Genomic DNA, 27,369 nt, shown 5'->3' with positions numbered 1-27,369 from the left:
CGGAAGGGGAAAGGTCTTCTTGTAGGAAAGGCTAAGCTTTCCTTTATAAGAGAAGTTCCCCTTCAGGTAAACGGATTTCCCCTGAAACGGGTGCAGTGTCGGGCAAGCGTGCTAAGGAATCTCCCCGCAAAGGTTTGTGAGGGTCCCAGTGGTATAAAATGGAGCAACCCCTTAGGAAAAAAAGGACATGGGTTTAATTACAACGCTTGCAACTTCTGTACACAAAATAGGCCTTGTCTTATAAATACAATCGGTCGATTCGCCGCAGCAGGGGGGCGGCAGACATCGCTGGTCCGTAATAAACCTGGCTGGTTTGGCGCCCAGGGTCCCACAGGTCTCCCGTCCGAGGGTATTTTTGGAAAACACTCTTCTGATTTTTTTTGTGTTCAACCCTCTCTTTTGGTACCACTTCCTGACCAGTCCTAAACGTAAAGAGTTCAGTGTGAATAACGCCCAAGTAAGCTGGGTTTAGGATCGTGGCCCTCTTTGTCCCGCACGCAAACGCGGGCCAGGTTGTTGATGTAACGACGGGTTGAGCAAGGGAGGAATAGCTGCCATTCCAGCACTGCGCTCCTGCGAAGTACAGCGACGGGCTCCCGCGTCCCCCTCGTGCGGCTGTGGTGTCGGTCCCGGAAGGCCCCGTCCTGGAAGAGACCTGTGTCATTTCCCCCCGGCAAAAGAGTCAGTCGATGCCCGAGGTAGCGGAGGAGGAGACGGAGCGTGATGGGTCCCCTTAACCTCCACGCCGCCGTCGCAGGCGGTGGGACACGTAGCCGGTGATCATCAGTCCCAAGAGCGAGCCGGCGGTCCCGATGGTGATGAGGGAGTCCGTGCTGAAGGAGGCTGCGGAGAGACGCACAAAGAGAGGCAAGGTGAGCCCTCGATTTGGGGATCCATTTGTTTTTTTCTGCTGGAATCCTGAGGTTCATTTTACAACAGCAAAGTGCAAAATGGTGCATTGGGGGGTCTGGCTAGAGGCAAAATGGCGGATCAGGGTGGTGGGGGAGCCAACGAGTCTCTGCCCTCAATCCACCAGACACTGGGGGGACCTGAATATCGATATTAATAAAGGAGATGTCTGTCTGTCCCTCTGTCATCACCGTAGCTCCAAGAGAGTGAAACCTAGATTCCTCAGGGTTCTTTTGCTCTGAAAGTGCATTCAGTAATTTTGCTCTTCAGCTTCGTCAATTAATTCTAATTAAATACCTCCGTGCGGTAATGTTTTCAGTCACTAGATGGCAGATATCCCTAGCCGGTCTGAACCATTAGAAGCCAGAGAGGAGGGGGCGGAGGGGCTGCCACCTCCCCCTTGCTGTGGGGTGGCTCCCCCTTTAGGGAATGGAGTGGACAGCCCCCTGCCCCTTGGCCATGGTTAACGGTGCCGGGGGACGTGAGTTTACTCAGACGGGTTGGGAACCGTGTGCCCAAGTCCTGACAGCTGACTTTGCTATTCCCATCTGCATGAAACCAGACTCTTTGCACTAGTAAAATTATTAATCTATATATCTGAGTAACTGGTGTCCTTCAAACCCCAGAATTTTCCACTGCGCTGCTGGCCTTGAACTGGTTTTAAGCTTTAGAACGGGTTTTGCTCTGGTGTGCTCCCATTTCAAATGGGATGAAAAAGCAAAAGTGGAATTTTATTTATTACATTTATAATATAAATAGATTGCTCCGAAAGCAATTGTTCCTGAAAGATGTTATTTTTTTTAACCAAAGCTTTTGCTTTTAAGATTTTCCCCACTTCAGAAGGCAAAGGGACCCCCTCCCCCTTCCTGTGGGATCCTCACTTCCAGCGTAGGCTGGACGTCTTGCAATTATGAAAAGACAGGTGTGTAAATCAGGCGTTCCTCCATGAGGACTGGAAACTTGCAAGGTACGCAGACCCAAGACAGTCTTGAGTCTCTAAAGCTGCTTTACAGTTTCCAGAGGAGTAGCCGTGGCTCCGTCTATTGCAACGAAGACGACCGAAAATACTTCCGGCAACTTAAAGACGAATACAATCATTCCGGCATGAGCTTTCGGAGTGTTATCAAGAGGCTCAGGTTTATATACAGTACATGGACTGGGGAGGAATTTCTAAAAAGTTAGGTGAGAAGACGCTTGATATTGACAACGCTTAACAGTGGTGGTTCACAGCAGAGTTGCTGAAAACGCAAACATGCCAGCCCTAGATCAACAAATGTAGTGTGATAAATTTAAAACAAAACACCTTTATTCTGAGTGAAGCCCCTGGTGATAGCATCGAACCTGTTGATAGATTCTAACTCCTCCTTTTGAAGTCTCTTTGTTCCACCTTGGCAGAGCAAAGAAACGTCAACGAGAGATTTAGGGCAAAAGGTAGCTGAGTTAGCATTCAGCAACAGGTTCAATTCTATCACCAGAGGCTCGAATCAGGATGAAGGTTTTTTTTTTCCCAATCACACTACATGTGTTAATTGGTCTGGATACAGAGCAGGCCTAGAGCGTGAATGTGTGGCTCATACCAGATTATTGTGCCTGCGAACGCAAATGTTTCCCCTCTCCGGTAACGGGACATGCCATCTTGAACCCGCCCCGTCGCCTCCGGATTCCAGCCGGGTTCCCCCTGCCTCGTCTTTGCGCCCCGTGAAACCCCAATTGACTCACCAGCAGACACTACGACCTGCAAGCTCGCTATCTGGGGCTGGGCAGACATCATGGCACATCGGTAGACCCCCTGGTGCTCCATGGTGACGCTCTCGACCACCAAGACGGACGTGCCGTCCTCTTCCTCCCGGCCGTACCGCGACTGCTCAACTGGCGTGTGGACCCAGCGGATTTGGACACCGGCGCTGCACCCCACCGTGCGGCAGGTGATACGGAGGGCTTCCCCCGCGATCCCTTGGCTGGGGACAGGGGTGATCATGGGGCGGCAGGGGTCCTCTCGTGGGGTGGAGCCAGGTGGCTTTTCCGGGACAGCCTCGCTGGAACGGTAGTCCTTGGTGGAAATTGGTTCCATGGTAAATCGTTGGTCTGTCGTAGAAGGGACTTGCGAGGTCACCCCGAACTTAGCGGGGGTCTGTGCCACCGGTGGCGAAGTCTTCGGCTGAGCTTTTGAAGAGCTTGTCCAGATCTCTGCAACTGTGGGATAAAGAGATCCGGAAGAAGCGTTCGCCACCGCCGTGGGGCTGTCGGTTTTTGCCAGGGATTCCAGCGTGCGGGTAGAGGCCACCATGGCTGTGGAGACCCCAGGGGTGGGACGCTTGGTGGACAGAAGATGAGGAAGGCCAGTGGTGGTCCCCACAAATGAGGAATCCTGGCTCTCAGTGGTAAGAGGCTCTGGAGTAGCCACGTGGCTTGTTCGGGCAGTCTCGTTGACAGCAGCGGGGATCTCTGTTGTCGCTGCAAACCAAACAGTAACAAGTATTCTAAGACCTTGAGCTTTCATTGCTAGGTCAATCAACTCGAGTGTAGTTGATTAATCAGAGCCAACCTTTTTCAAACCAGCAAAGCTGTGAGTTATTTTCGGAGGCTGATGTGGTTCTGGCGGACCGAAATGGTGCGTGTGTGTGTATGAAAGAGAAATGCTCAAATTCCTTTTGACGGAGAGCGATGGGATTTGCCAATTAAATTGTAAGTGATCTCCTAGGGTATTGTATATTGCACTCTGTGTTGGTAGCCTAGCCCCCATTGTACATCCTCCACAATGTCCCATACCTAGTGGAATTCCAGGGCATTCAGGTGAAGAGGGGGAAGGCGGCCACCATAGAAAATGAATTGAAGTGTGGGAAGCCAAGGAGGCTGCATGCTCTCAGAGAGATCATTGTACAAGGAAAGGCAGGATATATAAAATGAACTGAAGCGTGTGGGCAGCCAAGGAGGCTGCATGCTCTCAGAGAGATCATTGTACAAGGAAAGGCAGGATATATAAAATGAATTGAAGCGTGTGGGCAGCCAAGGAGGCTGCATGCTCTCAGAGAGATCATTGTACAAGGAAAGGCAGGATATATAAAATGAATTGGAGTGTGGGCAGCCAAGGAGGCTGCATGCTCTCAGAGAGATCATTGTACAAGGAAAGGCAGGATATATAAAATGAATTGAAGCGTGTGGGCAGCCAAGGAGGCTGCATGCTCTCAGAGAGATCATTGTACAAGGAAAGGCAGGATATATAAAATGAATTGAAGCGTGTGGGCAGCCAAGGAGGCTGCATGCTCTCAGAGAGATCATTGTACAAGGAAAGGCAGGATATATAAAATGAATTGAAGCGTGTGGGCAGCCAAGGAGGCTGCATGCTCTCAGAGAGATCATTGTACAAGGAAAGGCAGGATATATAAAATGAATTGAAGTGTGTGAGCAGCCAAGGAGGCTGCATGCTCTCAGAGAGATCATTGTACAAGGAAAGGCAGGATATATAAAATGAATTGGAGTGTGGGAAGCCAAGGAGGCTGCATGCTCTCAGAGAGATCATTGTACAAGGAAAGGCAGGATATATAAAATGAATTGAAGCGTGTGGGCAGCCAAGGAGGCTGCATGCTCTCAGAGAGATCATTGTACAAGGAAAGGCAGGATATATAAAATGAATTGGAGTGTGGGCAGCCAAGGAGGCTGCATGCTCTCAGAGAGATCATTGTACAAGGAAAGGCAGGATATATAAAATGAATTGAAGCGTGTGGGCAGCCAAGGAGGCTGCATGCTCTCAGAGAGATCATTGTACAAGGAAAGGCAGGATATATAAAATGAATTGGAGTGTGGGAAGCCAAGGAGGCTGCATGCTCTCAGAGAGATCATTGTACAAGGAAAGGCAGGATATATAAAATGAATTGAAGCGTGTGGGCAGCCAAGGAGGCTGCATGCTCTCAGAGAGATCATTGTACAAGGAAAGGCAGGATATATAAAATGAATTGAAGCGTGTGGGCAGCCAAGGAGGCTGCATGCTCTCAGAGAGATCATTGTACAAGGAAAGGCAGGATATATAAAATGAATTGAAGCGTGTGGGCAGCCAAGGAGGCTGCATGCTCTCAGAGAGATCATTGTACAAGGAAAGGCAGGATATATAAAATGAATTGGAGTGTGGGAAGCCAAGGAGGCTGCATGCTCTCAGAGAGATCATTGTACAAGGAAAGGCAGGATATATAAAATGAATTGAAGCGTGTGGGCAGCCAAGGAGGCTGCATGCTCTCAGAGAGATCATTGTACAAGGAAAGGCAGGATATATAAAATGAATTGGAGTGTGGGAAGCCAAGGAGGCTGCATGCTCTCAGAGAGATTATTGTACAAGGAAAGGCAGGACAGTCACGCCTACTCCTCGGCCACCTCGTAAATAAGATAAGCACCAAAACCCAGCCCATGAGAGCTTCTCTGAATTTTTCTTTCTCCTTTGAATTTCTTTTGGAAAACAATTTCTCCTCTATCAAACTGAACAAGAAGTAGTACCAAAAAAAAAAAACCCACAACCGTGGGAGAAATTTCCGGGACGGCCCTTGTTGGCGCATTCGGCTTACCTTGGGTGCCAACCAGGGCCACCCTCTGGAAGGTCTGTCCTCCAGCCCTCAGAGTCGCCTGGCACTTGTACTCCGCCCCTGCTGGGGCTTCCGGGACCTCCAGGACGGAGCGATACTCAAACAGTTGCTCCTGGGCCTCCTCCATTTCTTGGGCCGTCTCGTCGGAAGCGTCCAGCCTCTCGCCTCCTCGGAACCAGCTCATTGTAAAGGTGTCCAAAGGGTAGATGTAGCTCATGGAACAGGTGAGGCGGGCCGGCCGCCCGCCCGTCACCGCCTTTGGCTCGGAGTCCAGCCGCAGCGTGTCTGGAAAGGCTGAGAAAGGAGGCGCACGGGTGACGAACGGCAGCGGAGCCCAGCTGGGTCAAACCCAAGGGCCCCTCCCTTGTTTGAGACCCCGGACTCCGTGATTTTAACAAACGTTTAAAGGGAAGGGAAAGGAAGGGAATGAATGGAAGGAAGGAAGGAAAGAAAGAAGAAGAAAAAAGAATGGAAGAGGAAGAGGGAAATAAAGAAAGGGAAAGAAAAAGGAATGAATGGAAAAAAGAAACAGAAAGAAAGAAAAGGAGGAAAAGAAAGAGGGAAGGAAAGAAGGAATGAAGAAAAGAATGAAAGGAAGAAAGGGGGCAGAAAGAAGAGGGAACTAAGGAGAGAGAGAGAGAGAGAGAGAGAGAGACCTGGACGTCCTCCCTGAACTCACAGTACACTTTCAGGAGCACTTTGGCCTGGCGGTCTTGGCCCTGGCACTGGCCGGTGCACATCTTCACGCCTTCCATGCTGATGGTGGCGTTGGCCACCGTCAGGACGCTGTAGGTGTGGTTGGAGGCCACGTCGCCCAGGTCGGTGTCCAGGCCCACCCACTGCAGCTTCCCGCCGGGGCAGTCCATGGAGCAGGTCAGCTGGACAGAGCCCCCGCGCTCCACGAGTGGCTTCAGGGGGCGGACGGTCAGCTGGAAGGAGGCCGGCTTGCCTGCAGAGGGGAAGAAGGAGAGGCGTGAGCGAAGGCCAAGCATGGCGGGCGCAGGGGTGCCGAACCTCGCTTGGGTTCCATTCCAGGGGCCGAGTCCCATTGGTGGGCGGGGCCGAGGAAAGGGGCGGGGCCATTTGGGGAATACCAGAGGGGGGAATTTGGCTTCTGAGCCTCAAGTTGCACACCCTTGGAATAAAGTATTTGCTTGGCGCTGGAAATCTATCGAGGTGGGCACAAGGAAAGCCTTACCAGGGACGAAGTGTCCAAAGAAGGGAGCCACCACCGAGAAGGCTCTTGTCCCTGACGCTCCTTATACTAGAGAAGAAAAGCCTCGGGGGATGGCCGCTGTGTGCGGCCCCACTGTGGAGGTAGATTTATGTCTGAGTAAGCACACGTCGGATAGCACTGTGCATTTCAATTCCCAAGCAGGACAGGGACATGCCAGCTGTGTTTCAGAGCGAAGAGCTTCCAAAGTTGGGGACTCTCCCTCTCCCGATGGTGCAAGAGAGATAGCCAGCCCCCTTCGGTAGATGATTTGGCTTTGTAAGACATTTGCCCCTGCGCCGTGGGTCCTGCGAAATTACTGCAAATTGGGCTGTTGGAAATTGGGATGACGGGGCGCACAACCTCGTGGGTTCCTGGGTGGGGTGGGGGCGGAGGATGCGAGCCCTACTTTAAAATATTAGACAAAGTCATGCAATGGCCACTAAGCAGAAAGAAATCAATTAGGAGAAGTAAACTGGGGGAAATGAAAAATATCCAAGGAGCCCCGTTAACGGAACTTTATCTCTACGGGCTGAAAACACACAGTTGTGCAAGAAAGCATAATCGAAATGTACAGTCATGTCGTTCAGAACCAAAAGTAATCAAATGTGTTTCCACCTTGGTCTTCTTCAGTGGTCTAGTATACAGGCAGGTGTGTCTGGCAGCTCCGATGTCCGGGGGATGGTGAATCCGCTTTGGTTTTCAGTCACAACTAGTCAGGACTCTAAAGGTGCTATCTAAGGTGATTTTTCCTCCTCCCTCCCAAACCTCTTTCCTTTCATGATGTGTCTTTTGGATTGTTTCTTCTCTTGCTAAACTGCCTTTTTGGCTAAAAAGCAAGATAAAAGTGCTATAGATAGCTAGAAAAATCAAGATATTAAATTAAGACGGCGTCTTGTGACGCTGTTTATCCTCTAACAACCACCGATCGATAAACACCGCATGACACCAAGCTGTCAAAAAAAATAAGCGTAGAACCCACTGGGGCTGTTTTAAATTCAAATTGTTTTTAATGGTGTTTTTCCCCCTTTTTGTTCGTTTTATAGTTGTTGATGCTTTTCAACTGTTGCAAGTTTAAATGGCAATAGTTAAAGGCAACTTACACCTTTATAAATCGAATCGAATCAATCAATACATTGAGAGCAGCAAAACCAAAAGTGTTTTAAACGTGTAACATAATGATTTTTATATATATAAAAAGAAAAGAAATTGATACTGATTGACTTACCACCACTGGGAGAAACCAAGGTTAGTACTAGGGCTCCCAAGTAGAACGCAGACATTCTTTGCCCTCTGGGATGTCTCTCCACACTTGCACGGATCCGTTATCTTGGCAAGGGCCAACCACCCTCAAATGTAATTCCTTCCTTCCTCCTGGTTCCTCCAGTGCCAGCCAGTCAGCGTTTACCGATGCCAATTTTCCTTCTGGTCGCACATCCCAAGCGCTGACAGTTCTTAAATCTAAAGTGCGTGGCGTCCGCCCACCCCACGGTTGGGGAAAAAAAATAATACTCCCCCCACATACATTTGCATCCTCCTCCCACAATCCCAGTGATGTCAGAATGCTGGCCCGGCACATTTTTCCAGAAAAAAAGCAAAACACCTAAAAAAATGGACGATTTCTTTTTTAATCATTAACTCTCGAGCGGCCATGATTCTGTTCTCCGACAGACCAACCCAGCGACGTTGATTGGGCTTGCGTCCAGGCTTAGTCCTGCTCAGAGTAGACCCATTCAATCCACGGGACCGAAGTTAGTCCTGGCGAAACTTAATTTGGATCCAGACTTAATCCTACATAGAGGTGACCCGCTGAAATCCACGGGGGAGATAAGTTAGTCAGGACTCAAGTCAGTCCCGTAGATTTCAAGGACACGGGATGCCACCCTTAACTTTAAAATCAAAGCTTTGCCTGAGAAGGTGCTTGAATTAATGAGAGCAATTCCTGCAAACTTTTTTTCCCCTCCTTTTAAAGTGATGCAGATAGGTTGTATGCTTACAAATAGGTATGCTGGGAGAATAAAAGAAAAATTAACATTCCCACAGAAACCTAAGATTTGGAGGGGGGCAGCTCTTGAGGAAAATCCCACCACCCCTCTTGGGAACTGGTTCCACCGTTGAGCTGCTCCGACCGCTGCTAAATGTTCTCCTAATATTCAACCAAAATCTACGCTCCTGCAATTTATTTACTTCTGTACTCTTTAAATGTTAATTTTTAAAATAAATAAATAAATAAATAAATAATCCCGCCTTTCGCATGAAATCAAGCTGGAGTTACACACTGAGCAAGAACAGCTATGCTGGCTGCGAATAGTTAAATTATGGAACTCACTACCACAAGATGTAGAGATGGCCATCAATTTGGATGGCTTTAAAAGTGGGTTGGATCAATTCCTGGAGGAGGAGAAGGCGATCAAGGGCTACTAGCCCTCATGGCTATGTGCTCCCCCCAGTATCCGAGGCAGTAAGCCTGTGTGCACCAGTTGCTGGGGAACATGGGTGGGAGAGTGCTGTTGCACCATGTCCTGCTTGGTTGGTCCCTGGCCGACGGCTGGTTGGCCATTGTGTGAACAGAGTGCTGGACTAGATGGACCCTCGGTCTCTTGAACACATTGTTTTTCTCTCTCTTTTATTTCAAATATATATAATATATATATATGAATTTAGAGCAAGATACACTATTACTCTGGAGGGGTTAAAAAGAAGGGAAAGAATCAAAGGCAGTCCAGCAAAAGGGAGTTTTCTACCAGCTTTTCCTGTGCCGTGCCAAATTTTGTCCGTGCCACCTTGTCCCAGGCAAAGCGCGCAAGAATGCAACTCTGAAAACCTTCGCAGATAAATGTAGAGGCGCTTTTCTCAAAACCAGACAGAGATTGACAGTAAAGGTGAAATCTCACTAGCTGTTTACAACCAGGAAAACTTTCTCAGCTTCAGGGAATGCTTCCATTGCCCCTCCATAAGAAATTACACTTTTGCACGCACAGGACAGAGGATGCTGTCCTGTCTGGACTTGCAACCAGATTCAAACTGGTTTGAGAACACCTGGGTGTGAAAGAGGTATCTCAGAAATGAAAGCAATCTCACCACAAAGTGGGTGGTGATTGTCCGAGAGTGTGGGAGCCCTCTTTTTCTATTTCTTGACCCCTGCTCATCCCTGACGAAACCCCCACGCCACTGGAAGCTAGTGAAATGTGAATTTCACCCATGGGCCCCTAGTGAAACAAATGAAATTGAGGAAGGGAAAAGCTACATTGGTTTCCCCCAGGCCCAGAAATCCTTCAGTTTCCTGGGCGGTCTGTGTCAATTTCCAGTGAAACTGACCGGGGCAGAGGAGGCCTTGCTCATTTCACTGTGTGTTGTGTGTGTGTCTCTCTCTACCTGTTTTGATTCTCTCTGTGTATGTGTGTGTTCGTGAGTGGTTTTGTGTATGCGTTTTTATGTGTCTCTGCGTGTGTTTTGTGTGTCACTCAGTGTTGTTGTGTGTGGGGTTTTTGTGTATGTCTCTCTGTGTTCTCGCTCTGTGTGTGTGTGTGTTTCTGTGTGCCTGTGTTTGTTAGTAGGTTTGTATGTATTTTGTCTCTCTGTTTTGTTTCTGTCTGTGTAGCTGTTTGAGTTTCTTCTGTGTTTCTCTCTCTGTGTGTTTGTTTCTCTCTGTGTGTCTGTGTTAGTGAGTGTTCTTTATGTGTATGCCTCTGTGTATTTTGTTTCTCTCTCTCTCTCTCTCTGTGTGTGTGTGTGTAGATTTTGGGGGAGGCATCTCTCTCTGTGAGTTTTGTTTCTGTGTTTGTGAATATAGTTTTCTGCGTGTTTTCTGTGCCTGTGTGTGTGTTTCTAGTGTTCACACCTACACACCAACAGCAGGTCTGAGAGGAAGGGGCTGGAGCCCAGCCAGGCTTTCCACGCAGAAGGGCTCAGAGTCAGGTTAAAAATGACCAGGCCAGGAATCAAGACCCTCCTTTATTTGAGAATCCAAGAATCAGCCAGAAGAGACAAGCGCTGGGTTAGATGGACAAGAGTCTGACCTGGAAAATCGCATGCATGAGAAATCAAAGCCCTTCCCATGTCTCAAAGCAGTGTTTAAAAGTCTTTGACTAGACCCAGGGGAGACCCAGGTTCAAATTCCAGTTGAGCTGCAAAGCCTACTGGGTGATTTTGGGCCAGCCACCACTGTCACCTATACCATAATTACTACTAGTACTAGTACATTTATATCCTGCCTTTTCCCGTCTTGCAAGGAACCCAACGCAGCTTACATGATCCTGCTGCATCTCTCAGTCTCAGCTACCTCACAGGGTTGTTGTGAGCATAAGACGGGGGCAGGGAGACAAATCATATGAAAACCTAAGAAAAGCCCTGCTGGATCAGACTGAGGGTCCACCCAGTCCAGCACTCTGATCGCAACAGCACCCTCCCACCCATGTTCCCCAGCAACTGGTGTATACAGGCTTACTGCCTCTGAATACAGGCTTACTGCCTCTGAAACTGGAAGCTGCACTTAGCCGTCAGGACTAGGAGACATTGGTGGCCTTCTCCTTCTCTAACCTCCTTTTAAAGCCATCCAAATTGGTGGCCGTCACCACATCTTGTGCTAGGGTGTTCCATAGTTTAACTCTGTGCTATTTGAAGTCATTCTTCCTTTCTTTCTGTCCGGAATCTCCAACACATCTGCTTCATGGGATGACCCATATCTGCCACCTCCTGCCACCATGGAGGAAAGACGGGACAGATATGCAACCCACAAACCAATTTCTGGATTGCTGGGGGCCTCTCCCATCGCGACACAGACGTGGAGATTGAAAGTCCATTTTACGACATCAATCATTTGTTTCTTGCGCTACACCTCGCAGTAGCTGAAACTGGGCGTTTGATAAAAAATTAAACGGCATCTCACCACTCCCAACTTGCTTACCGACCGTTTGCCTGGGTGTGCGTCCTTGAGGGTAAACCCCATTGAATTCAATGGAACCTGCTCCTGAGACAGCTTTCCAGAACTTGGCTCCCTCTGGAAACATCAGAAGGGCCCTGCTGGATCAGACCAAGGGTCCATTTAGTCCAGCACTCTGTTTGCACAGTGGCCAAGCAGCCATCGGCCAGGGATGAACAAGCAAGACATGGTGCAACAGCACCCTCCCACCCATGTTCCCCAGCAACTGGTGCACACAGGCTTACTGCCTCGAATACTGAAGATAGCACACAACCATCAGGGCTAGCAGCCATGGATAGCCTTCGCCTCCAGGAATTGATCCAACCCCCTTTTAAAGCCATCCAGATTGGAGGCCACCACTACATCTTGTGGTAGTGAGTTCCACAGTTTAACTCTGCGCTGTGTGAAGAAGTCCTTTTATTTGTCCTGAATCTCCCACCTATCAGCTTCATGGGATGTCCCCTGGTTCTAGTATTTTGAGAGAGGGAGAAAAATGTCTCCCTGTCCACCTTCTCCACACCATGCATAATTTTGTCCACCTCTATCATGTCTCCCCTCAGCCTCCTTTACACTACATCCCCCATCATCCGTGCCGGCTGGGGCTAATAGAAGCTGCAATCCCCAAACGTCTCCGTCGACACCACGCATAAACACGGCACCCTCTTGCTCCCGGCCTCGAGTAACCCGTGTGCAATGCCCAACCATAGCCGCCTGGCGGCACACGGATTCATGAACTTCCGGAGCTGGGTGCCACGGAATTCGAAACTTTGCAAGGCCTGGGTTTTCCCCACATCTCCATTCCTGGAAGCCTCATATACTTCTTACACATTTCCCTTTTGTTCCTGACATCCAGCAACAAGATTCAAGGCCCCCGGTGCAAAAAATGCACTGCCCTTCTCCGGAAAACTGTTTAGCAAACACTCCACAAAATCCCCTGCTATTGTCTTAAGCCTAGATCGGACATATTTTCAGATAGAAAGAGAGAGAGAGAGAGAAATCCTCCCTGGTTTGGAGGGCAGTGCTATCTCTTCAGATCGTAAGGATTTTACACCCAGAACTTTTGACCTCCCTTTCCTTTCCCCCTGTATGAAGCTGGAATTGTAATGCAGCCGGGCTGCCAGTTTGCAGAAAGCCTGTTGGCGGATCCATCGAGAGAAATCGATTTCAATCCATTTGGGCGGCGGGTTTAAACGGATTGCTGTCAACGGGGAATGGACACAGATGGGCAAAGGGATTTTGCGGCATCCTTCAGATGGAGAGATCTGAACGGCACAAACTTTTGTAGAAATAATAATAATAATAATGATGATGATGCCTGATGCCACTTCTTTGAACGGTGACACGTTTGAGGTGAACAGGGCCGGTCCCGATTTGGTTTCTTTTGGAAAGACATTGCTGGTGTTTCGTAATATTTTGATTTATTGCATTTATTTATTGCATTTATATACCACCCCATAGCTGAAGCTCTCTGGGCGGTTTACAAACGTTAAAAACGGTAGACATTAAAAACAAATATAAGAAGTTTAAAAACATAAAAAGCATAAAAACAACAGTATCCTTATAAAAACAGCTATTATTTTCAAATATATCAGTTGGAGGCACATTGTTTAAAACACCCTGGCAGACAGCTAACGTCCTCTGCTCCCCCCCCTCAGACTTCTAGGGAGACAGCCAGACCCCAAAATTCTTTTTTATTTATCATTACATTTATATCTCACCATCTTTTCATCTCACAAGGAAACCCAAGGCGGCTCACATGGCCCTCCTCCTCCCAATTCTACTCTCGCGACAACACTGCGAGGTAGGTTAGGCTGAGACACTGGCCTGGGTAGGGACTAGAACCCAGGTTCTTCCCAGCCCAACACTCTAACCACTACACCGCACTGTCTTAGCCAGGGTACTCTCTGTGAAATGACTCAGTAAAGCGTGCCAAAATTCATTCTGGATCCATACAGCCCCTGCTAATGCTTAGATGACACAATAGACACATCTCAGCTCGGCCTACTTTAGCTGTCGTGAAGAGAAAAGCGTCGCAAATAAAAGGACTTCATCACACGGCACATAGTTAAGCTATGGAACTCGCTGCCACAAGATGTAGTGATGGCCACCAATTTGGATGGCTTTAAAAGGGGGTTGGATCAATTCCTGGAGGAGGAGAAGGCTATGAATGGCTACTAGCCCTGATGGCTCTGTGCTCCCTCCAGTATCCATGGTGGTAAGCCGGTGTGCCTCAGTTGCTGGGGAACATGGGTGGGAGGGTGCTGTTGCACCATGTCCTGCTTGTTCATCCCTGGCTGATGGCTGGTTGGCCACTGTGGGAACAGAGTGCTGGACTAGATGGACCCTTGGTCTGATCCAGCATCAGGGCTCTTCTGATATTCTTATGTTCTTGCTCACTGTCAGCATTCCCAATTTAAAAAGATCACGGGGGAGGTAATAAGACCCGATGTTCTTAATGGGATAGAGAGGATAAGGAAGTGAAGCGTTCTGTACGCCATTCTGGCAGAAAGAGCGGGGAACAAATAAATAGTTTTATAAATAAAAAAGAAACAAACTTGTGTCATAAATAGAATAAATATGTTCAGATATGGCACGAGGGCAGAGAAATCCCGAAAGCAGCCCAGTTTCTAACCTTAGAAAGGAAAGGGACCAACAGGGCAAGAAATGGAAGCTAAAAGCTGTCCAAGGCCACAGTGGCTTAAAACAGGGAATGTATGGACTAAGCAGATTTTTTGGGGCCCGAAAATGTTGAAGAGGCAGAGAGGAGTCCCCAAAACAGGAAGGAGAGGCATTCCGTCCCCACGAAAAGGACCCTCGGCCCACTTGTAGGGAACAATGGGTTTTATGCCGGGGTGATGGAGGGCAGGGGATTTCAAGGCCGGGAACGGAATGGAGTTTGCAAAAAAATTGCCAAAAGCGGCAGCGAGGGGAAGACGCTGAAGACGAGCAGTGTCAGCACACGCCGTCCAAAACACAGGAAACCGACGACCCCCCGTTTTCAGAGCTTTGGAAATGCGGGGGCTGGGAAAGTGTGTTTAGAAACCCACTCCGGTTCACATCCGACGCCGTCAACATCCACTTTGCGTTGAAGGACAGGCTGAGATCATCCCACCCCTGGCACGGCTGGGAAGACGACCCGTTGCCACCTGAACGAGAGGGACGGTTGGCACACTTCAAATCCCCCCCCCGACTATGGTTGTCACAGCCACGCGAAGAAAGGCAGGCAGCCCTTTTCTTACAATCGCCGCGTCTCGTTTAAACCCGAAAAGGCGCTCCTACGAAGGGCCCAGTTAAGTTGCCAGTTTCATCGAGAGCCGTTGGCTGGTGGCTAATAGCTACCGTATGTGCTGCACCCGCTTGGGTAAAGGGGCCGGAGAGAAACCACTTGGCAATTCATCTGGGAGCGTCGATACGGCGTTGCTTTATCTATAGATTCCCCCAAATCCTGCTTGTGGTTTTCCCGTGGGAAGCAGTTTGGCCACTGTTTTACTGTACTGTTTTACTCTGTACAGCACCATGTACATTGATGGTGCTATATAAATAAATAATAATAATAATAATAATAATAACACTGTGTGAAGAGAGTGACAGACTAGATGGACCCTCGGTCTCATCTGGCAGGGCTCTTATGTTCATCTACCATGGCTGATGCGATTTGCATTTTTACAAAAAACTTGCATGATAAAATGGGCATGTTTAGTCTGGGGAAGGGGAGACATGAGAGCACTCTTCAAATACTTGAAAGGTTGTCACAGGGAGGAGGGCCAGGATCTCTTCTCGATCCTCCCAGAGTGCAGGGCACGGAATAACGGGCTCAAGTTAAAGGAAGCCAGATTCTATCTGGACCATCAGAAAAAACTTCCCGACTGTTAGAGCAGTACGACAAAACATCAGGAAAAGTTCCTGATGGTTAGAGCGGCACGACAATGGAACCATTGAACTAGGCTCTCCCACACTAGAGGCCTTTAAGAGGCAGTTGGATAGCCTCAGGGATGCTTTGAGGTAGATTCCTGCAATGAGTAGGGGGGTTAGACTCCATGGCCTTAGAGGCCCCTTCCAACTCTACAATTTTATGATTCTATGAAATGCAAACACACAGGCTTCATGTGTGGTCATGCCCTGAGATGGTACATCCATTGTTGAGGAATATTTATGTTATTTGTACCCCACAAAAAAGGCACTCAATGTGACATCACCAATCCATTGTTCCAACCCTCTTTGGTTCAACCCTACCGGAATATCCGTGTTCCCAGGAAAAAGCGATCCACTTCACTGCTGCCTTTTTAGCTCCGTTTTAACGCTGCCCATGTGCTTTGCTTGTTCGGCTGTATTAAGTGCATGTTCGAAATGTTTTATGGGTTGGTTGGAGGGCTGGCTTCTGATACTGCTGGTAAGCTACACCAGAAGTTGTGGCAATTGAAGGATGGGGTATCAGAAGGCTTAAATCGAAGAAATTAGCACTGCCCAAGGAGAGAGACAGACGTCTTCTCTTGTGTTGCGTGTGATGCAAGATTTGGGGAAAACGGACATGATCGAAGGATTACCCCCATTTGCTGGTTTGTTTGACTTGTTTGACGAGCGCTGGGTCGGTTTATAAAACTGTCAAGAGAATCAGATCGCATCGTGAACTTTGCCTTTTCAGCTCGGCAGATCGCACGTGGCTCTGAAAACACCCGTCATGACCGCACCGTCCGCTCACACGCCAGAAAGCAGTTCCCAAGTCCGAGAGATGGCTGGAAAAAGAGAGGCAAGTATCGTACCCCGCTCCCCGAAGAAATTTAGCCATACAAAATTCCCCCTGGCGTAGGAAACAGCCGTGAGAGGCCTGCATTTTATTTCCTTTGGATGCCAAAATGATGAATGGGGCATTAAGTGGCGAAATGTTTCCCTAATGGGAACGGAAGCCCTATCTAAAAAGGTTGGACTCGGGTCATGCACATGGAGGTTGTACAAGGGCCAAAGCATTAGATTGACTGATGCTTATAGGGAATTTTCGTCCTATTCTATCCTAGGATAATTTCACTTTCCTGTTTCTTGGCCAAAAGAAAATTCTCCGTTATTCTACCTCCCGGCCTTAATGACGGGGTCAATAGGTCTCATTAACGGTTTGATTTCCCCACAGATCCGTGCTTCTCAGACAGGGAAATTTCCCTTTTCATAATCAAGCACGTTTCTTGGGAAATTAGAGCATTCCCAGCAGTGGATTGAATGTCCTTAGAAGGGCTTTTAAGGACCCCACTGCTGACGTGAAATATGGGCCCTGAACAATGAAAAAGGAAGCGGAGGTGAACTCCAGAAAAAAAGTAGTTTGAGGTAGCAAAGACCATTATTTTTGGGAAAGAGGCAGGGCCAGCCCAATACTTTTGCTACCTGGAGCCCAGGAAAAAGATGGCGTCCCTTCCTGTTCCATGTACAAAACCCAGCCGTACTGGGCATTGAATCTTCCTTCAACGCTGGCTATGGGGCAGCGCCTTCCACCGCACTCGAAGACAGCAGGCTAGTTTAGGGGTTGAAGAGTCCTCTCCCCTCCACGCTTTGTCGCCGCCTCCAAGTATCTACCGCCTGAAGCAAAGACTTTGCACTGCCTCATGGTAGGGCCGGCCCTGGGAACAAATATTTAATCCGCACCATAGAGCAGGTGTGTCGAACTCTTCCAGCATGAGGGCCGCGTTCCAGTTTGGGCCGGGACAAAGCCGAAAGGGGGTGGGAGAGAAAATGCAAGCCTATTGTAGCCGGTTCAGCACCCTTGCAATGGAGGACTTTGACGGGAAGGTGGGGGGCAAATAGGGCAGTGGCAAATATTCCGGGGAAAGCGCCCCACTATCCCTTAGAGTCCTCCTTGGGAGCAAGGCAAGAAGAGGGCGGAGCAGCCGGGGAAAGGGTTCTGAATAACGTCTCAGATGTTTGTGAACTTTCCCTTCTGCCTGAACTTTTATCAGATGGCTCAGGAGAACCCACTAGACTTTTTCACGGAAGTTAAGTGCCCTGTATGACCACCACCCTGCTAGGAACTGCAGGGAATGACCAGCGTTCCTGCTGTTGCAATCTTCATAACTGCGCCAGGGTCTTATATAGCAATGGTTAGAGACGGGGCCCAGAGGCATTCTGGGAAAATGGACAGCCATCTGGATTGTTGCTTCTCTTTTGGTGCAGACGGAACTGCGCTGTGGCTTCTGTCAGCGCTGAATCCATCCTTTCTGGTGCCTGCTGCCCCCACCCCTCACCAGGAAGCTGAGTTTTGTGGGAGCAACAGAACAGTGCCCAGGCCCCTTTGAACATGCCACCTTTCAAACCTGGTGTCCACTCAGTAGCCAGCAGAGTCTTTGTGGTAGTGTTAGCCATGACGCCAATTCTCATCCTCACCTCATACCTATTTGCATGTCTAGCAACCAACCCAGCTTACAAAGAAAAGGAGTGAAGCCAGCCATGCTTTGACCTGAAAGCAAGAACGGCAGAAATGAATGTGGGTTTATAGAGGCAGCTCTGAAGTCTTATTCGATTTGTACCCCGCCTTTCTACCCAGAAAAACGGCACTCCAGGCACCTTGTAATTGTAAACAAAACTGGATCAAACCAACAAAACAAATGCATCAACACACAATTAAAATGAAACAGGAACAGAATAAAACCAGGAACTTTTTAAGAGCAGTGCTATCTTAAATCTCAAGTTCTTATAATAAGGAGAAATGTGTGGATTTAGGCCAGTCTACAGCCCTGCTGCAGGGATGGGTGTTTTCAGGGTGATGGGCAACCACAGCTCCAATACATCTCCCAGGTCTCTGAAGCCCAGACCAGCCTTTATTCCATTTTGAATTTCCACATTGTTGGCACGTGGATCTGGATTTATTTCGGAGGGAGACCAGCCGCCCAATGGCAAGAGAAAGAGAGAGACGCAAGCCCACCCACCTCTCACGGTGTTAAGTGGAAGCCAAACTCCTCACAGCCACAAGACTCCGTGGCCCGAGGTGCCATGTCAGCCCAGCGACGCAAAAACACCAGCAGGATCCCACACGCCTGTCAAAAGCCCGGCGGCTTCCAATTAGCTAAATTGGCAGCGGTTCCAGCTGAAGCCGAAATCAGGGGAAGAAAAGAGAAAAACACTTCACCCGAGCAAGGTGTTTTAAAACTTTTAATGAAGGGCTGGGAGTGTGTGTGTGTGTGTGTAGAATTAGATGATGGATTCATGTGACGTTTCCTTCCAGCAGGAGACGTGTGTTAACGCTGGTAAAGCGACTAATTGGATGAAAGTCTCTCAAGTGGTAGGGCTTTGCGGTGGGTGTGTGGGTGTATGTGCTCAACTGCACATCCATGTTCAATTTTTCATAAGGGGGGGTCTCCTGCGCTCCGCACACGCAGGGGACAGGGACCCGAAAAATCAGCAACAGGGCAGATGCTTACTGGGACAAGATGTTTGAACATATTACTGTGGCTGCTAGATCAGTTTACGGGTCCAATTCAAAGCTTTAAAGCCCTAACAGTAATCCTATACAGGTTTAGGCAGAAAAAAAGTCCCACAACTTATGCTGGGAGTTGTACGACTCCCCCCACCCCCCGTCTAAATATGCATAGGGTTACATCCTAAACGGCAAACCGGACTACTTGAAGAAGAATCCCCCCCCCCCCCAAAAAAAAATATGTTGGTACTCGTCTATCAGTGACGCAGGGTGGAAAATGTTCCCCTGCTTCGGTTCTCCGCAGAAACGTTTCCTGTCCGGCCAGGATCTCTTCTCGATCCCCCCCGAGTGCAGGACATGGAATAACGGGCTCAAGTGACAGGAAGCCAGATTCCAGCTGGACATCAGGAAAAACCTCCTGACTGTAAGAGCAGTACGACAAAACATCAGGAAAAACGTCCTGACTCTTAGAGCAGTACGACAGTGGAACCAGTGACCTAGGGAGGTTGTGGGCTCTCCCACACTAGAGGCCTTCAAGAGGCAGCTGGACAACCACCTGTCAGGGATGCTTTGACGTGGATTCCTGCATTGAGCAGGGGGTTGGACTTGATGGCCTTGTAGGCCCCTTCCAACTCTGCTATTCTATGATTCTAACGAACTTAGGCCACCTGCAATTGCAATATTATTATGAAGCTTGGCAGTTTCAAAGCTGGCATTCATGTTTTTTCAGGGGATTTATTCCTAGGAAGCATTCGAGAGTAAGCATGTATGCCACTGAAATATGTAGACGTCTCCGTGTGAAATGGAAGTAATAGGTAGCGAAACTGAAGGTATCCCATCAGCCTCAGAGGCCTGAACAGAGCGGTCGTGGGCAAATCACGCACAATTCTTTGTGTTGCTAGAATTAATTAATTTTCAGTACCTTTGGTTCCCCGCCCTTAAACAATATAAGGGAAGAACACACGTTTTTTTACAAGCGTTCCAATAAAAATATCTTCATAATCACATTCCAATGACGTTGTGTGCTTTAATGCCCCACCCCCTGAACATTTCAGGTCCAATACGTGTGGTGTGTTCGGAGAAAGTTTTTTGTTTTTATATTGGGGAGATTTTTTATTTAAAAAAACCCACGTTGTCCATCATTGCTGACTCTTAAGGTCTTTGGAGATTCTTCAGCGGTACAATGGACGCCTACCCCAGTTGCTGGGGAACATGGGTGGGAGGGTGCTGGTTGCCTAGACCAGATGGAGTCTAGGTCTGATCCAACAGGGCTTGTCTGATGTTCTCATGTACCAGGGAAAAAGTCTTCTCTACGGAATGCTCTTCTCAGGGAAATCCGCCTGGCTTCCTCACACACACACATATATTTACATACATGCTACAGCAGAGGAGGGAACTTGTTGGACTCCAGTCCCCATCATCCCAGCCAATAGTTGGGGATAATGGGAGTTGGAATCCAACAGCATCCGTGAGCCCTGCTCTAGAGAAACCCCTCAGCAATCCCTGTGAAAAAGTGAGAGCGCCAAGGCTGACCATTAAGAGGGGAAGAAATTTTAATAAATAATAAGCAGGAAGTTTTAGCCCAACTCTGAATATGAATCAAAAGTGTTAAATATATATATTTTTGGGTGTGTGTCTGGGAAATATATCACATTTTATCAGCAGCAGCTTGGAAAGAAAGAATAATTCAACAGCCGAGAATCAACGTTCAGTCATTGGAGCAGAAACGCTGCTAAAGTTAATGTGGATTGAGAGTTTTTGGGGTGGGCAGGAGAGTTCTATTCCCCAAAGCCTTTCTAGCCCAATTTTTTTTTAAAAACAACAACCCAGACAACCTGAATTATAAAACGAGGAATCTAAAAAGTAAAAAAAGAAGAAGAAAACCATGAAAGGCAAAAGAAAATAAATAAATAAAAGCTTAATGGTTTGGGGAGCGTTATAAAAATGCCTCTTTCTAAATCCTTCTCCCCACCTGGCGGCTTCCAGATGTGCTGAACTCCAGTGCCCATTATCCTCCAGCCATGCTGGCTGGCTGGGGGTGGGGGGTAATGGGCGGTGTAGTTCAGCACATCCGGAAGCCGCCAGGTCGGGAGACGGCTAGACGGAAGTTATCTTGAAATGCCTGGCTGTTGGGGATGCAGAGAAACAGGAGGGAAAGGGAAGGAATAAAAGGCGGAAAAGCAATCGTGGCGTCCGTGGTACCCCCAACCCACGGGATGGATGCAAATAAGTAAGTAAGCTGCAATATTTTTTTGGGGGGGTTCCTCAGTTTTTGGCACCACCTGACTCACCCGCAGGCGAGCAGGGCTTGGAGTCTACGGGCGACGTCCAAACCGAAGAGGCGAACAGCTAAGAGCAGCAGCTGCCATCTCTCTGCACCCCCTCCCTCCCTCCCTCCAACTCCCATCATTCCCATGCCAGCACCAGGCGGGGGAAAGCTATGAGACCCCCTTACTTTGGAATCAACGGGGCTCGCTTTCAAGGCGCGGACAGGATTGCGGAGTCTAAGCGTCCAGAGAGAGAGAGAGAGGCTGCATGGAAGCGAGGCGAGCACACTCACTCGTGCAGAGAGGCAGTGGGCACCCTCCTCACCTGGTTGGGTGGGGGGAGATTTGGACTCACAGGAACCTTGGGGAGATTTAGATGGATTGATTCCTTCATGGCCTACGGGCAGGTCTTTTGAGGCACAGAGTTTGGAGCGACTCTCGGATCAGACGTTTCGAGGAACGGCGCTCAAGCGTAGGCAGGAGAGGATGAACAGGGTCCCTCTGTTTGTTAGAGGGCTCCATACCTCAGCACCCGGGGGGCGGGCGGGGAACCTCCCGTTCGCCTGGTTGAAATCGCAGCTCCTCTATCCTTTCAGGGGGAGGCGAAGACACAGTCCGAAAGGGAGACGGTCGACACACACTGGAAGTTTGCACCGGGAAAAGCACTTCCAATTTTCCTCAGAGCCTGGGCCGCGGGCCAGCCAGAGAGGAATAGTACTACCCACTCCCCGGATCCCGTTCTCCAGCGGCTGAAGCCGGCCAACGGTGACTAGAGACAGCCCAGCAGCGCTACTAGCGAAGTGCTTTGTAAAAGCATCCCTGCGCCAGAGGAAGGGGCGTTTAGCGGACGCGTCGGCTTGGCGAGAGTCAGCTCAGCTCACCACCGTCATCCTCCTGGCTAGAAAGGAGGCACTCTGGTATCTGGTAAGGCAGGCCAAGCTCCCCCATGATGCTTTGCGGCACCTGTCGCGTGGCGAACGTCAGGGATCTTTCAGCAAGGGTGTCCTCTCCTTGCGGACCTGCTGAATGCTTTGGGCTCTGAGAGGGGCAGGTTCCCTGCCACTGCCGCTGCCCCCTCTAGCCACGACAGCAGCACAGTCACACGGCCCTTCTTGCCCCTCCACTGCCACGCCCCGCAGGGGTGCAGCCCGTCCTCGGCGAGTGTCACAAGCCCAAGAGGCCCCCATCCGCTGCCCTCATACACAGCTGCCGTCGTTCAGCAGGGGCTCCTTGGAGTCCGCTCCCCGCAACTGAGGACTGGGGGAGTGGGCCAGGGCCTGGGCGCCGTGGGCCTGCTTCCGGTGGCCGCCCGACCTCGGGGCGAGGCTGTGCTCCGGGATGAACAAGGCCACGAGGAGAGAGAGCAGGACCGAGCACGCGCCGAAGAGGAAAGGGGGCCCGGGAATGATGCCCCTCTGGAAGACAAAAGGAAGACGTCCCAATCACACACTCAAGCCCCCTGGGAAGAGTTGGGAGCTCAGCCAGGCCAAAGGGCACCGCACGTCCCACAGGAAGCCGACGTATCCAAAGCCAAGGGTGGGATTGGCCCTTGATTGGCTGAGACACTTTCCTGTCACATCAACCTTTTCTAACGGGAAATGCTGGGGATTGAAGGCAAGGCCAGGGTCCTTCCCCCCAAAGGAAAAAAAACCATCAAGATTCCAGTCCTCATTGTTTTAAAGAAAAGGCCGGATTAAAGACTAGGTCGGGCTGTTTGTCCAGCCAGCCCAGGACTGTCGATTCTGCCTGACAGAGAAGACGCTTCTTTCATGACACCCTGCCTCATCCTTTTATCTGGAGAGGTAGCCGGGGGGGGGGGGGCTGCCCCTGTGCACCCCCTCCCCAAATTCTTTCTGGGATGTGGGGAGAAGGAAGGCACTGCTGCTCGTGGAGTCAGCTACGGCCACCTGCTTGGCCCAGACGTGCTACTTGCTGCCCCGTCCCTTCCCCTTCTAAAAAGAGGCAGTCCACAAAGATCCGAGCCGGTACCTCGTCAGTGGGGTTGATCATGTTGGGCTTGGCAGTTCTGCCCAGGGGTTCCGCCTCGGCCATCTCATTCAGCTCCACGTGGAAGAGGTAGAAGACGAAGCCGTAGAGGGCCGGGCCCAGCCCGTTGCACAATCCCCGGATGCCCGTGACCATCCCTTGAGCCACCCCTGGGAGAGAAAGGGGAGAGACTGGGATACGGAGAAGGCAAGGCCAGAAGCTACCTGCTCTGTAGGTAGGCCCCTGAAGGTAGTTTGGTTCGTGCACGATGGGATTGGGACAATGGATGTGCTGTAATGCTGAAACTGCTTAATTGGAGGGGAACTCTTAATTGAAAATTCTAACTGCCAAGACCTTTTGATATAGTAGAAGACAAATAAGCTCGCTTGATAAGGAGGACTGGCCAGATCAATCATAGAATCATAGAATAGTAGAGTAGGAAGGGGCCTCTAAGGCCATCGAGTCCAACCCCCTACTCAATGAAGGAATCCACCTCAAAGCATCCCTGACAGATGGTTGTCCAGCTGCCTCTTGAAGGCCTCTAGTTTGGGAGAGCCCACAACCTCCCTAGGCAACTGATTCCATTGTTGTACTGCTCTAACAGTCAGGAAGTTTTTCCTGATGTCCAGCTGGAATCTGGCTTCCTTTTACTTGAGCCTGTTATTCCGTGTCCTGCACTCTGGGAGGATCGAGAAGAGATCCTGGCCCTCCTCTGTGTGACAACCTTCTAAGTATCTGAAGAGTGTTCTCATGTCTCCCCTCAATCTTCTCTTCTCCAGGCTAAACATGCCCAGTTCTTTCAGTCTCTCTTCATAGGGCTTTGTTTCCAGACCCCTGTTCCTCCTGGTTGCCCTCCTCTGAACACGCTCCAGCTTGTCTGCCTCCTTCTTGAATTGTGGAGCCCAGAACTGGACGCAATACTCTAGATGAGGCCTAACCAGGGCCGAATAGAGAGGAACCAGGACCTCAAGCGATTTGGAACCTATACTTCTATGAATGCAGCCCAAAATAGCATTTGCCTTTCTTGCAGCCATATCGCACTGTTGGCTCCTATTCAGCTTGTGATCTACAACAATTCCAAGATCCTTCTCATTTGTAATATTGCTGACATTGCCAGGAGAGTTACGGGCCATCTGTTGATAAGGAATAACGAAGAAGTTTTCTTTGACCTGTCTTTGTTTCGCTTTAGAATTGTACCAACTGCTGATTGGCTAAGATGCGGCTGTGTATAAATAGACCTGCTTTTCATGCTGCCAAAGGAGAAGTTCTTTGTCTGTAGCACTCTCCCGCCATACAGCTGTATCGCGCTCAATAAAACGAGAGTTGCCTTACAACCAAAGTGGATTTTTATCCATGACAATTTGGGGGCCTCGTCTGGGATGTGCACACCTTGAGAGGAGAAGAGGTTTGAGGGATGGCTTTGTCTAGACCCTACCTGTGCACACAACCAACGTAAGAGGCCTTTTGAAACCTCTGTGGGGCTCCGACTTTGCCATTCTGCCTCTCTTTACTGCTCCGGTGCCGACCCTTCTTTTCAATGGGTGCTTGTGGTCATAGGGATGCACTGGGGCGGGGCGTGGAGGCAGAAGAGGCTGCAGGCGTCGACGCGTTAAGCTGGGGGTGAGCTGACCTTGGCCGCGCACGTTCTGCTTGTTTTGGGGTGGGCGTTTTAAAAAGGGTTTCGAGAAATCTAAGAAGGCCCGCCGGTGCGCATGAGATCAACAGAGCAAGGAGGCACACGCAGGAACCGCTATGAAAAAGGCATTGCGGGATTGCAAGGCTGTCCATAAGAGAAAGTAAGGAGAAATGGACGCATCGTCCGATATCTTTTGCAAGGATCCCAGAGTCAGCATCAGGCTTGGCGGGGCAGCTGCTGACGCTCATGGGCCCATCTGAGGCCTACCCTGCTTTGAAAGCCTGCCTGCCCCTGCTGCAATGGGCGCCGCTGAGCTTTTGACTGGGGAGACCAGCGTTCGAGTCCCTGCTCAGCTAAGAAGCTGACTAGGCGACTCTGGGCCGATGGCTCACTCTCCGCCTAACCTACCTCGCAGGGTTGCTGTGAGGATAATGAGAGAAGGAGGAGAACGCTTTGGGCCTCCTTGGCGCAAAAGGCGGGATATAAATAATTATAATAATAAATGTTAACTTATTGATTGGATTTATTGCATTTCTTGACCGCCAAATAGCCGAAGCCTTCTGGGCGGTTCACAAAAATTAAAACCATCAAGGTATAAAACAAGCCACGACCAGGATAAAACCGGTAAAACCAGGATCACTAGTCATTTCACAACCAACGTACCTTGCTGGTCGGGATCCGCGTTCCTGGACACCATCGTGCTGATAGCGGGGAAAGTGATGCTCGACATGGCAGCCACCGCCCCGGCGGCCCACATCATCCTGGCAGGGGAGGAGAACGAAACGGCGTCAGAACGGGAAGACGGGCCGGAAGTGGGGCGCAAAGCACAGGCTCCCTCCCGCAAGCTAGGCCTGTTCCCCGGCTCTGTGATTGTCTAGGCTGCCTTGAGGGGTCCCCATGGAGGGAAATGAAGGAGACGGCGGCGCTTACCAAGGCTGGGAACCGAAGCCGTACCAAGCCAGCTGGAGGATCTGGAAGCCGAGACCCAAGAGGATGGTGTTCTTGTTCCCAATGGATTGCATGAGGATCCCCAGCACCACCGTCTGGACGGAAGCAAAGAAGAGCGAGGGGAAACTTCGCAACGCAAGACAAAGGTCACAGAATAGTAGAGTTGGAAGGGGCCTACAAGGCCATCGAGTCCAACCCCCTGCTCAATGCAGGAATCCACCCTGCAGTGTACCTGACAGATGGCTGCCTCTTGAAGGCCTCTAGGGTGGGAGAGCCCACCACCTCCCTAGGTCATGGGTTCCATTGTCATACCGCTCTAACAGTCAGGAAGTTTTTCCTGATGTCCAGCCAGAATACGTAACTTGAGCCCGTTATTCCGTGTCCTGCACTCTGGGAGGATCGAGAAGAGATCCTGGCCCTCCTCTGTGTGACAACCTTTTAAGTATTTGAAGAGTGCTACCACGTCTCCCCTCAATCTTCTCTTCTCCAGGCTCAACATGCCCAGTTCTTTCAGTCTCTCTTCATAGGGCTTTGTTTCCAGACCCCTGATCCTCCTGGTTGCCCTCCTCTGAACACGCTCCAGCTTGTCTGCGTCCTTCTTGAAGTGTGTTGCCCAGAACTGGAGGCATTTTCCCTTCGAGCTCAGCATCACCTACTCCGACTGGCATTTTCAGGGGATGACAAGGGTCTTTGTCGCCTCTTCCTACATGCTTTAACTGGGGACGGAACTTGGGACGTTTTGCATGCCAAGGGGCGCTGAGCCATTGAGCTAAGCTTCCTCCCCTATTGCTTTGCCACCGTGCCACCTGAGCTTTCGGAAGTCGAGGGATATTTCCTTCCCCAACCTCAGGAATTAAAATCGGGAGGAGCGTCTCACTCTTCTGTATCCAAACAGGGTTTATTTTTAAGAGTGTGAAAGGGCTAGGAATTGTCTGCCCTCAAAAGAGAGTCTCCCAATAGTCCCTGTTCTGGGGGGTATGCCTCTTGACTGGAAGGAGAAACAGCAGCGAATCCTGCAGGAACCCAACGGGCACACTCCTCAAAGGTGCGGCTAAATGGTCCAGTTACACCCCGACAATTACCTTCCCCTGCATGGGGCTGCTTGGGAAAAGTCAACGGTGGAGGCTGCGGAGATACAGCAGGCAGCTTCTCCTGCGGACAGAGGCTTTCCGCTCGCAGGAGCCTTCCGTCCTTAAGATGAGCACGTCCCACGGTACACGGTTTGGGGGTTGCGGCTCTAGCGGGAGCCACTGTTTTAGCCACTGTTCGGAGGAAGGAAACAACCCGGGACTCACCTGTGCCAAGATGGACAGAACCCCAACCACGGCGATAAAGGCTGCCACGGCCTCGGAGGAAAAGCGGACGACCTGTGAAAGACAGAAAGCGCTGAGTTTGGAATTGTTAAAGAGGATGCTATCCCCAATCGGGGTCAGCAGCTAGTTCTGCTAAAGGTGAGTGTTAATGGGCAGAGTCCTTCCTTCCTTCCCGCCCTCCAAGTACCCTGGTAGTGAGGGCTGTTGCTGCC

At 50.0% G+C, this 27,369-nt stretch overlaps 2 protein-coding genes across 3 annotated transcripts in view; both read right to left on the bottom strand.

Moving 5' to 3' along the window:
* Positions 1-238: 238 nt before the first annotated feature.
* Positions 239-22,222, bottom strand: MADCAM1 (mucosal vascular addressin cell adhesion molecule 1). Its single transcript, XM_063147348.1, has 6 exons — positions 22,156-22,222; positions 14,662-14,760; positions 6,160-6,429; positions 5,463-5,774; positions 2,629-3,363; positions 239-843 (listed from the first exon to the last, which is right to left on the bottom strand). The coding sequence occupies exons 1-6, from the start codon at positions 22,220-22,222 to the stop codon at positions 734-736; spliced, it is 1,593 nt and encodes a 530-aa protein (XP_063003418.1). The 3' UTR covers positions 239-733.
* The window catches only part of LOC134413140 (hippocampus abundant transcript 1 protein-like), a 21,880-nt gene continuing 15,924 nt past the window's right edge, over positions 21,414-27,369 (bottom strand). For both annotated transcript variants that reach the window (XM_063147265.1, XM_063147266.1), the window contains exons 8-12: positions 27,140-27,211; positions 25,827-25,939; positions 25,560-25,657; positions 23,264-23,430; positions 21,414-22,689 (exon numbers count right to left, since the gene is read on the bottom strand). In XM_063147265.1, coding sequence (XP_063003335.1) covers positions 22,471-22,689; positions 23,264-23,430; positions 25,560-25,657; positions 25,827-25,939; positions 27,140-27,211 — 669 coding nt within the window. In that variant the 3' untranslated portion in view covers positions 21,414-22,470. The remainder of the gene's footprint in view (positions 22,690-23,263; positions 23,431-25,559; positions 25,658-25,826; positions 25,940-27,139; positions 27,212-27,369) is intronic.

Source organism: Elgaria multicarinata, chromosome 23 (genome assembly GCF_023053635.1).
Source record: "Elgaria multicarinata webbii isolate HBS135686 ecotype San Diego chromosome 23, rElgMul1.1.pri, whole genome shotgun sequence".
NCBI classification, from domain to species: Eukaryota; Metazoa; Chordata; class Lepidosauria; order Squamata; family Anguidae; genus Elgaria; species Elgaria multicarinata.
This window is presented reverse-complemented; position numbering and strand designations above follow the sequence as displayed.

Coding starts and splice junctions, on each gene's coding strand:
- MADCAM1 (XM_063147348.1), bottom strand. CDS start 22,222: ATGGGGGAGCTTGGCCTGCCTTACCAGATACCAGAGTGCCTCCTTTCT. Junction 6,430..14,661: donor GGCGTCGGATGTGAACCGGA/GTGGGTTTCTAA, acceptor TCCCCTCTGCAG/GCAAGCCGGCCTCCTTCCAG. Junction 844..2,628: donor GCAGGTCGTAGTGTCTGCTG/GTGAGTCAATTG, acceptor GTCTCTCCGCAG/CCTCCTTCAGCACGGACTCC.